General features: G+C 18.8%; 3 protein-coding genes across 3 annotated transcripts; 1 reads left to right on the top strand and 2 right to left on the bottom strand.

Moving 5' to 3' along the window:
• Window positions 1-679: 679 nt before the first annotated feature.
• SAHH (S-adenosyl-L-homocysteine hydrolase, putative) lies at window positions 680-2,113 on the top strand (the record flags this gene model as incomplete). Its single annotated transcript, XM_028677028.1, has 1 exon — window positions 680-2,113. The coding sequence occupies one exon, from the start codon at window positions 680-682 to the stop codon at window positions 2,111-2,113; it is 1,434 nt and encodes a 477-aa protein (XP_028533458.1).
• Window positions 2,114-2,664: 551 nt separating this feature from the next.
• Window positions 2,665-4,746, bottom strand: PRELSG_1010800 (conserved Plasmodium protein, unknown function; the record flags this gene model as incomplete). Its single annotated transcript, XM_028677027.1, has 2 exons — window positions 2,665-4,423; window positions 4,586-4,746. The coding sequence occupies 2 exons, from the start codon at window positions 4,744-4,746 to the stop codon at window positions 2,665-2,667; spliced, it is 1,920 nt and encodes a 639-aa protein (XP_028533457.1).
• Window positions 4,747-5,687: 941 nt separating this feature from the next.
• On the bottom strand, window positions 5,688-11,174 carry PRELSG_1010700 (conserved Plasmodium protein, unknown function; the record flags this gene model as incomplete). The annotated part of the gene is made up of 8 exons (XM_028677026.1): window positions 5,688-5,779; window positions 5,945-6,022; window positions 6,103-6,235; window positions 6,385-7,453; window positions 7,613-8,158; window positions 8,403-8,608; window positions 8,686-10,197; window positions 10,344-11,174. The coding sequence occupies 8 exons, from the start codon at window positions 11,172-11,174 to the stop codon at window positions 5,688-5,690; spliced, it is 4,467 nt and encodes a 1,488-aa protein (XP_028533456.1).
• Window positions 11,175-12,162: the final 988 nt, after the last annotated feature.

Raw genomic sequence — 12,162 nt, 5'->3', positions numbered from 1 at the left:
ATTTAAGAAAAATTAAAAACAATTTTTTTATAAAATATTTATTAAGTCGCTTCATATACTTCTTTATATATTCTTTCATATCAAGAACAATTTAATTATAAAATTTTGAAAGTTTTATGAAACTTTGTACTTTTTTTTGGAGAAACAAAAAATTTTATATTTTAAACATAGAAGCATTCTATATTATAGCATAAGCTCAATAAAATTATAATTCTTTTATTTACTTAATTTATTATTTTATTTTATTTTATTTTATTTTTTTTTTTTTTATTTATTCACTGGAAATAATTTAACACATTAAATTCTCTAAAAAAGCAAGAAAAAAATAAGGAAAAAAAATACTAAAAGATCAAAAGAAATAAATATGCATGTGAATAAATTTGTATTAATTGAAATTTTTTTTTTTATCAATTTTTTTTAACATTCATATATATATATATATATATATTTTTTTTCTTGTTCTTGTGAATCTCATATTTATCATAAGGTTTATTTTTGGTACTATTTTTATTTATAGTTAATATATATATATATAATATTATTATACCTAATTGAATTTTTTTTCTCTTTTTTTATTTCTTTTATAAAGTATATTTAAAATAAACTTTAATTCTATAAAAAAAATAAAGTTGAATAAATTATAAATTATAATAATATTGTTATATATCATTTTAAAAAAATGTGTGAAAATAAGAGTAAAGTAAAAGATATAAGCCTAGCTCCTTTTGGAAAATTGCAAATGCAAATATCTGAAAATGAAATGCCAGGAATAATGTCAATAAGAGAAGAATATGAAAAAAAAAAACCATTACAAGGTGCTAAAATAAGTGGATGTTTACACATGACTGTTGAATGTGCATTGCTAATTGAAACCCTACAGAAATTAGGAGCCAAAATAAGATGGTGCTCATGCAATATTTATTCGACTGTAGATTATGCAGCTGCTGCTGTTAGCACATTAGAAAATGTAACAGTTTTTGCATGGAAAGGAGAAACTCTTGAAGAATACTGGTGGTGTGTAGAAAACTCTTTAACATGGGGAGATAACGAAGGACCAGATTTAATTGTTGATGATGGAGGAGATGCAACTCTTTTAGTTCATAAAGGTGCAGAATATGAAAAATTATATGAAGAAAAAAAGATTTTACCTGACCCAGAATCAGCAAAAAACGAAGAAGAAAAATGTTTTCTAAATTTGTTAAAAAAATCTATTCTTAAAAATCCCAAAAAATGGACTAACATTTCCAAAAAAATTGTTGGAGTATCTGAAGAAACGACAACTGGAGTATTAAGATTAAAAAAAATGCAAAAAAATAATGAACTGCTTTTTTCTGCTATTAATGTTAATGATTCAGTCACTAAACAAAAGTATGATAATGTTTACGGTTGTAGGCATTCATTACCGGATGGTTTAATGCGTTCTACTGATTTTTTAATATCAGGAAAAATAGTTGTTATATGTGGGTATGGAGATGTAGGTAAAGGATGTGCATCTTCTATGAAAGGATTAGGTGCAAGAGTTTATGTTACAGAAATTGATCCAATATGTGCTATTCAAGCAGTAATGGAAGGTTTTAATGTAGTTACCTTAGATGAAATTGTAGATAAAGGAGACTTTTTTATTACATGTACAGGTAATGTTGATGTTATTAAATTAGAGCATTTGCTGAAAATGAAAAACAATGCCGTAGTAGGAAATATTGGTCATTTTGATGATGAGATACAAGTTAATGAATTATTTAATTACAAAGGTGTTCATATAGAGAATGTAAAGCCTCAAGTAGATAGAGTTACCTTACCAAATGGAAATAAAATTATTGTTTTAGCAAAAGGAAGACTTTTAAATCTTGGTTGTGCAACTGGGCATCCAGCATTTGTTATGTCATTTTCTTTTTGTAATCAAGTTTTCGCACAGTTAGATTTATGGGAAAATAGAAATAATTCTAAATATGAAAATAAGGTTTATATATTACCTAAAGAACTTGATGAAAAAGTTGCTCTTTATCACTTGAAAAAACTAAATGCGTCATTAACAGAATTAGATGACAATCAATGTGAATTTTTGGGAGTTAATAAGAGTGGACCATATAAAAGCAATGAATATAGATACTAGTAAAAATTAAAATAAAATAAAATAAATTGCATTATTATATATTTATAATATAAACCAATTTTTTTTAACATATAATATGTTAGTATATATATAAAATAAATATATAATAACAATATATATAAAGTAAAAAATAAACTTTATAAAGATTTAGGCAAAAGAAATTTCATATAAAAAAAGAAAATTTTCATTTTGCCTTTTTGCATATATATTCATGATAAAATTTTATTTGCTTTATTTATCGAAAAAATATACATATATAAAGAGTTAAAATATCTAAATATATATTTATAAAAGTTTTATTAGTTTTTAATTGTAAATAGTTTACAGACATTGAAAACAAAATAAAAGAATTTTAAAAACACATTGTTTTTATAGACATATTTTCCTTTAAGTTTTCAAAAAAATATGCAAATGAATAAATAAGTATATAAATAAATAAATAAATAAGTTAAATAATAAAATTTTTAAATGTAAATAATTTTAAAAATAAAAATTTATACTTTATTTATTCCATAAAATTGGCATTTTTTTTTTTTTTTAAATCATATAATTTAAACAAATCCAAGAGGCAAACCTAAAGATTGCATCATTTTTTCTTCTTCTAATTTTTCCTGAAACTTTTTATTTATTTCATCTGCATTTAATGAATTTTCTACTTCATTTTCATCGCTATCTATCATTTCAACTTGTTTTAATTGAGTTTCGTCAATTATTTTTGTATTATTAATATCATCATTTTTATCTAAATTATTATCATAATTTAAAGAATTATTAGCATTAATTTCCTCTACAGTTTCATAATGGCAATCATCTTTTAATTCTGTTTTTCTTTCATGTGTTCTTCTTTTATCATAACTATAAAATTTTTCTTTATTCTCCAAATGTTTAGTATCTTTATATTTCATCCTTTTATTGTTTCTATCTTTTGAACTAGAATAGTCACTATAGTTATCCTTATCTTCATATTCTAAACCCCTATTGTTGTAAAAAATATCTGATTTATCTTTTCCTTTCTCTTTATTTTTATCTCTTCTATCTCCTTTATATTTATCTCTTCTATCCTTTTTGTGATTATCTCTTCTATCACTTTTATGCTTATATTTCATTTCTTTTTCTTTGCTACTGTCCTTTTTATTGTATGCATTATATTTATTTCTATGTTTGTATTTACTTTCTCCTCTATCATATTTTTTTTTCTCCTTATTTTTATTATGTCCCTTTTTTCTTCTTTCTTCTTCGTCTTCTTCGTCTTCTTCTTCTTCTTCTTCTTCATCTTCATATTCATATTCTTTTTCTATTGTTTCTTTTACTTTTTGTTCATCCCTTTTTTTTTCTTTTTTTTTTTCGTCTTGTTTTATTTTTTCTTTCCCTTCTATTTTTTTTCTTTTTTCTTCTCCATCTTCTTTCTTTGTTATTTTGTCATCCTTTCTTATAATATTTGTATCCCTTTTAAAATTTTCATTTTCTTCATTAAGTATGTGCTCTTTTTCATAATCACTTATATCTTTAAATTTTTTGTCATCATCTATTTTAATTTTATTAGTTTTACTTATTTTATCTTCAATTATTTGTTTATTATCAGACTTTTTTTTATTCTTTTTTTCCTCTGAAATTCTATATATGTTTTCATCTTTATCATTTCCAATATATTTTTGTTTTTTTAAATCCTTATTCTGCATATTTATATAGCTTTCATTTATTTTATTAGCATGCTTGTTATTTTCATTTATTTCATCATTGATATCCAAACAGCTTTTACTTTTTTTTATTCTATCTTCTAAATTATTATTAATATTTTCCTCGGACCTATCTGAATTATCATTCGTATTATTTATATATGCATTAGAACTATTTTTAATGATTTTATTATATTTATCTCTTTTTTTTTTATTTTTCCCTTCACTATCTTTAAATATTTTATCTGTATCTTTAGAACTTTTTGCATTTTTCTTTTTTATTTTCCTTTTATTTTTTAAAATTCTTTCTTTACTTTTACTTGATTGATTACTTGAGCTTGAATCGGTATAATTAGAATTTAAACTTAAACTTGAAGAAGTAGAGCTTTTGCTAGAACTACTTAATGTCAAGCTCGGAGAATTTTCTCTCTTTTTTTTATAGTAACTGCTTGAATCGTTTGAAGAAGCAGAACTATTTGATTTATTACTTTTATTATAATCTTTATGTTTATTTTTACTCTTTACTGACTCTCCTTTTTTTCTTTTTTTTCTATCTTCAATTTCATCCTCAATTGATTTCCTCTTTTTTGTAACCCATAATCCTTTTTCATTTTTGATTAGGTTTTTGCTTTTCCTAAAAAAAAAAAATAATTTAAGAAAACAAATGAAATAATGTAAAATTAACCATAAAATATGATATAATTTTATTTATATAATAGAAAATATATATGTAAGAAAAAAAAAGAAAAAAGAAAAGCATATCCATTTCAATAAAAATAATATAATTTTATTATACTTTAAGTAAGGTTTATTATAAACATCTTCATTATTGTCATCAATGCTTTTTAATTTTACTAATGAATGTGCAAAATCCCAATTCCTATGCTTAATTAACTCTTTATCATCTTGTTCTTTCAATGATTTTTCTTGATTATAAACAGGTACTAACTTTGGCATTTTAAATTAAAGTATTTTTAATCACTTTTTTATTTCTATTTTTATTTTTTTTATTATTATTATTTAAAAAAAAAATTATTGCTTAGTAGCTAGTTTTGTACATAATTAAATCATTTTTTTTTTTTTTTTTGAAAATTTCCTATTAATTTTTAATAATTTCATTTATTTAAAAAAAAAAAATAATAACAATAAATTATAAATAAAAGTTTTACATTAAATAATTGTAAAAAATATAAAATAAACTAATTCAATATTTATTATTATTGTTTTTTTATGTTACATTTACCTAGAACTTTTTTTTTTTTAATACATCGTCAATCTTTAGAAAAATAAATTTTTTTCATTTTTAGTAATCACACAATGTATATATATATTTAATGATTCACTAAGTTTTTATAATACCTTAAAGATTTATGCCGAAAAATCATATGTTAATCCATATTTATAAAAAATTAATTTTTATTAAAAAAGATATATAAAAAGAGTTAGCTATATATGAATTAAATAGTTATTTAGTATTATTTTATTATCCTATATATATATATATATGAAAAAAGAAAAAAAATTAATCAATATATATAAAAGTAATAACTATGGAAAATGATAAAAAGGAAGTTGGAGCTAAGATTATGAAAAAATAAAATTAAGTAAACGGTAAAATGAGGTCTTTTCTTTAAAAAAAATAAAATGAAATATATTTTCAGTATTTTTAAAATTAAATCCAAATATGTAAAAATTATACAGTATTTCAATTTTACATAATTTTTTTTTTTATTTTATCGTATTTTACTTTTGTATAATACTTATATTAACTCAATTTTCATACGAAAAAATATATATATATTCACAAATAAAATGTCAGCAATATAAAAACAAAACGAAAAAATTTTCTCTTCTTTTTTTGTCTAAAATTTTTAATTCATTAATAAAAGTGGTATCTTTTATAAAAAAGTATTAATTATATGATTGCAAATTTCCATTCTCTTAACATGTTTTGTTCTAGTATATACATCTTTTAAATCCAATAAGGCACCTAAAAAAAAATATTAGAAAAGATGATAGAGTATAAAAAAAAAAAAAAGTGCTTATATAATTTAATAGATGTTTATTTAATTTTGTTTATGTTATTTGCAAAAAGAAAAGAAAAGTTCCTATTTTTTACATAACACTGAAAACTGTATTTTAATAAGAAATATACCTTTATAATTAATACTTAAAATATATAGAAAAAAATTTAAACATTCAGAGAAGGATTCTTTATTCATATTTTTATTTTCTAAGCATAAAAGAAGATAGAAAAATTATTTAGAAATGTATTTGGAAATACGAAATAAATGAAAACATTATATCTTTTACCAAAATTAATGATAAGGTTATTAAAAATTTTTAAAAATATATTATTATCAAAATCATTAATTAGTTTTAAGTTATTATAATTTTGCTTCTTTATTAAAGAACTTCTTAAAATGTCTTCATTTTCTAAATATAGCTACAAAAAAAAAAATTTTTTAAATGATACGTTACTAAATATTTGAATAAATATGTTATTTGTTCATATCCTGATAATATATATGTTATTTACATCTATCTATCTATCTATCTATCTATCTATATACATATTTTTTTTTTTTTATTAACCAAAATAAGAAAATTAAATAGTGCAGTTAATTGATCTGCATTATATTTCCCTCTATTTAAAAAAAAACTATCAGATATTCCTATATTTAATTTTGATAGAGTGCAATTGTCAATTTCTTGTATTTCAAAGATGAAAAAATTATCAATAAAAAATAATAAGCAACAGTATAATAAAATAACAATTGTATCTTTTTCCAATAATCGAAATGGAATATGATATATGTCATGTTTTAGTATAAATAAAACCATGTCATGATTTTTAAAGTAGCTTAATAAATGGGTATGATCATATTTAGTACATATATCATCATCAAACTTATCTGTATTAAAAAAAGACTCTATCTTTTCTTCTAAATTATTATTTTCTTTCTCATCTTCATCTTTACTTTCCTTATTATTTTCATATGATTCTGAATCATTTTTTATAGAGGCATCACGGCTGGAATATATCAAGTATTTTTCTTTGTTTACCTCATAAAAATAATTAAGTATAATTGGATTTAAAAGAAATATATTGACGCTTTGTAAAAAATTATTTGAATATCTAAAATAAATGTGAATATTTAAAATGAGATTATTATAATCAGTGGAATTTAATATTTTGTTTCTAATCAAAAACAATTCTGAGAAATCTTTATTCTTTAATATATCCTTAATTGTTAATTTATATGAATTTGAAAAATAGTAATTATTCTTTTCATTAATTTTTAATACATTTAAAAGTCTTTTTTCTGCATTTTCAAAAAACTTAGTAAAAATTTCATTTATTTTTAGTTCTTCCTTGTTTTCTTTGTTTTGCTTTAGCAATATAGATAAGCAGCATAGTGATTTATAGTATATTATATAAATACAGCAACTTAATAAATAAAATATAGTATTTATTTCGTCATTTATAATATTTTTAATATTTATTTTGTGCTTTATATTTATATTATCTAAATACCTAAAATCCCCATCATTATTGATATATTTTTCGTAATTTAAATGTATATCATTATTTATATATTTATAAAAATAAATACTTTTTATCTCTCTGCACTCAATTATGTCATATAATTTATTAACAAGACTTTAAAAAAAAATAAAATAAAAGTAAAATGTAAATAATAGGTATTACAAATACATATAAAGAATTATTATAACTAAAAATATTTATAATAATTAAGTAAAAATGCACTTATATTTATGTGATATACATGTTATTTTATTTTTTTTTTTATATTTTTACTTGGTATGTTTAATAAAAAATAAAAAGGAATATGGATTTTTTATTTGAATCAATATATGAAGTAATATTTTACAAGATTCAATAGTATTACTAAAATTTTCATAAATGTTTATATTTTTAAATATAAATAATAAAAAAATAATAGATACATATTCTAAAAATACTTGTTTTATTTTATTTTTATTTTTCTTTTTTGTTTCTTGATATATATCATATAAATCTAGGCTTTCATTATATATTATTATTTTCATTAGATTTTTTTTTCTCTGATTTAGATTTAAGATTTTAACAATAACATTAGATAAAAAAAGACAAAAATTTTTATCATAAAAAAAAGTTTGCCTTTTAATTATATATTGAATTAAGAAATAAACAAATTTTGTGTTATACAAAAGTTCATCTGATAACAGTTCTAAGATTAATTTTTGATGGTTGATATTATCATCAGAAAGCTTAAATATTTCATATATTATGTTTGAACTTATCTTAATATTTATTTTTTCCTTATTAAAACCCAGACTTTCGAAATATTTCAATTTCTTTATTCTTGATTAAAGAAAAAAAATAATAAAAAAAATAAAATTTATAATATTTTACTAGGTAATATGCTATAAAATATTTATACTGTCTTATTTTACATTTCTTCGTTTTATTTTATTTTTATCTAATATTATTGTATTTAATCTATTATAAAAATTTTTCTTTTTTCATAATAAAATAATTATTTGTTTATAAAAACTATTTTTTTTTTAAATTAAATAAAAATTGAAGAATATTATTTAAAATTTACCTGTTTATGTAAAAATGAACATCAAAAATGTCCAGTGAAATATAACAATTTTTGTCTATACATATCGTATCTTTCTGTTTTGTCATTATCTCTCTGATATTATTTGTTTTCTTAAAAATAATAAATAACAGTATTATTAAATAGATTATATTAATTTCATCTAGCCTTAGATATACGCATTCATTGCTAATTATAGTATAAATTATCTAGAAAAAAAAAAAAAAATAAAAAATAATTATCACTAAATTAAGAAGAAAAAAAAATTTTGTATTTTTCTTTATACTTGTAATATGAGAATATATTTTTCTAAATATTCTTCATCATTTAAAATAAAAAAAAATAGACTAATAATTTTTTTTATAATGTAAATAAAGTTATCATGTATTTTATTTTCAATTGATTTTTTTTGTTTAATATCTTTATATGTTTCTATAGTTCCTGTAAATATAGTATTTGCCATAAATAAACAAGTTAATGTAATATTTTTTTCTTTTTTATTTTTCAAATAATTTTCAAGAAAGAAATAATAATTAGAAGGGTTGACATATGAACCTATTAAGTATAAACAATTTATATAAATACACAACAGTTCTTCATCTATTTTTTTTTCAAATGAATGAATTAGATATGAAATAAATGGAGGAATATGTTCAGTTATGTTTTCTTCTATAAAATAAAATATTAACAAAATTATTTTACTAGACTCAAAATTTTCATATATAGTGGTTTCATCTTTTTTTTTATATAAATTCTTAAAGTAGATATTTAAAAGTGTAGAGGACAATTTTTTACATTCTTTATTGCATTCATTATATGTTATATCAATTTGTTTTATTTTATTTTCTCTTAATATTCTAGAAATGCTATCGTTGCTAATTATCAAATTATGTAGCAAATCTTCATAATATTTATTACTATACTCTTCATCTTTTTTATGACTATCATAATATATTTCCTTAAAACTGCATTTTTCTTTTTTGTCTTCATTCTTATCGTCTTCTTTATTTATCTCATTTTCAATGATTTTTTCTTTATTTTCATTTATTTCTATATTTTCATTTCCTTTTTTCTTATTTTCAAAAACAATATCTATTTTATACATATTTTCTTTAACTAAAAAATTGTTATTATAATAAGTAAAATAATACTTTGTTAGAGGCAAAGGCAAAGTAAAAGAAGTTTTATATGACCATTCAGGATAGAGTTCATAAATAATTTCTTCTTTTATATCATTATTTAAATCTGATTGTTTTTTTTTTGACAATAGTTGAAGAAATAAGAAACATAATAATCTAAATATTTTGTAATTGTCAAAACATCCAGAAAATAAATATGGCAATAAAAAAGCTATAAAATCATTGGAATCAACAAATTCATATAATATTATAAATAAAAAAGAATAAAAGTGAAATCTAACTTTTACATTTTTATCATTAAATAGAATACATAAATAATTTATATTCACGTAATTACTATCATAAAAACTTTTTATCGGAACAATGTTAGGATCTTTATAGCCAATAAGCATTTCTATAATTTTATAATTTTTTGAATTCTTATTATTCTTAATTAACTTAATTAATATATCTAAACATTTTATTTTTATTTTACTATATTTATTACATAAGCATTTTAATAAGCAAGTACTAATTATATAGTAATATCTTATAAAAGCATCATCAAAAGTTTCTAATAATTCTTCAATTAAATTCATCATTATCAAATTAATGGAATTACAACTATCAAACAATCCAATCAAACAAATACGAATTATTTTATCACAGTAATTCATGAACTAAAAAAATAAAATGATAAAATAAATAATATTGAAGTAATAATATTTCACATTGTAATGTCTATTTAATAAAAAAAAAAAATATATATATATATATATATATCTTATTTTAATAGCTACTTATTAGTATACATGCATATTCTTACTTGATATTTAGAGATAATAAATATAAGGAAATAAAAATATAAAAATATAAAATATCTTCCATTTTCATTTACAAAATAGTTTTTTAGAATCATAGGTTTATGATCAAATAAACGAAGATTTTCATCTATTTCATCAATTTGTAGAATAGACTGATCAGCATTTAAAATATTATGTAGACAATCAATTATATAAGTAAAGTATTTGTTAATATTTTTATCATTTAATAAAATTAAAAAGAAATATAAAGCAATCAAAATGTTTTTTTCTTCATTTTTATCAAAAACTAAGAGCAAGCTATGAAATATTTTATTTAATGCATAATCATTGTAATTATTATCAATACTAAAAAAGAAGTATAAATTTTCTAAAATTTCAAAATTATTTTTTTTTAATTCGTATACATATTTTTTTAGTAATTGTTTCTTATTTTTTGAATTTAAAATTTCATTAATCTTTTTTTCTTTTCCACAATATATGTATTCATTTATAAAATGTTGTAACTTAATTTTAATATTATCTTTCAACGAATCTTTTGGAATGTGTAAATTAAAATTTAAATATTTTTTTTTTTCTTTTTCATTGTTAAATGTAAAATTATTTTCTTCTATATCTTTAATTCTACTTAAGTTTTCATGTACTATATTTTTCTCTATTTTTTCAAATTCCTGTATATCTACTTTTGTATCTAAATCATTGTAGTTTCTATTTATGCTGTTTTTATTTAAGCAACTTCTATTTTTATATTTATTTAGGGCTTCTATTATTGTATAGTCTAATTCATTTTCTTTTTTCTTTTTTTTTATTTTTATTGAAGAAGTACAATTTATCATTAGGAGAAATGGAGAATTATAAGAAAATATGATAAATAAAAAAAAAAAGGAAATAATAAAAAAAAAAAGAAAATAATAAAAAAAAAAAAAGTGATAAATAAAAAGAAAATATAATTAATAAAGACTACAATAGAAATGCTAAGAAGAATTATTGCCACACATAAATGATTCTTTTTATTAGAAATTAAAGTACTAAATTATAAATATGAAATTACTAAATAACATTAGTTATTAATACCTACACTACTAATTATTTTTTAGAAATTTTTTTAATGAAAAAATTTTAGAACTTTCTTTTTAATTCTAAAAAAAAATATAATGTAGTAGCTAATTTATTTAATGAAATTAATTCTTAATTTCTCGGATAGATTAATTTACTAGTGCTATCCATACACATACTTGAGGTTTTCTACAAAAACTTATGAATGTTTTATATAGTGAGTTTTTATTTTATATATATTTACACCTAATATTTTTTTCATAAATGTATTAATGTAATTATTACTTTCTAACTTTTTAAATAAAATTTGAAAATTTATTATTTTTGATCCGCTTTTATATAAAATTATCTTAAATTTTTTGTATTTTTAATTAACAAAAAAAAAAAAAAAAAAAAAAAATAAAATAACTGAAAAGTAGTTTAGTCTAAATATAAAAATATGAGCATATGAATATGCATCGTTAATTTATAACTTTATTTTTTAAACTTTTTTTGATTTGCAGAAAGTATTTAAATATGCTTAATTTTTTTATTTTTATTATTTTTTTTTATTTTTAACTGTTAAAAAAATAAGATAAATAAATGATTAAGTATACATATTTTTATCATTTTTCCTTATAAATATAATTATGAAATTTTTATATTATATGATAGCATATAAACTAATATAAGTAGTATAAATATATACAAAAGTTATAAAATTTTCTTTTTTCAAAAACATATATACAATGAAAATTTATTCATAATTTTTTTTTTGTTTTTTTGAAA

Source organism: Plasmodium relictum (assembly GCF_900005765.1).
Source record: "Plasmodium relictum strain SGS1 genome assembly, chromosome: 10".
Classification (NCBI taxonomy): Eukaryota; Apicomplexa; class Aconoidasida; order Haemosporida; family Plasmodiidae; genus Plasmodium; species Plasmodium relictum.
This window is presented reverse-complemented; position numbering and strand designations above follow the sequence as displayed.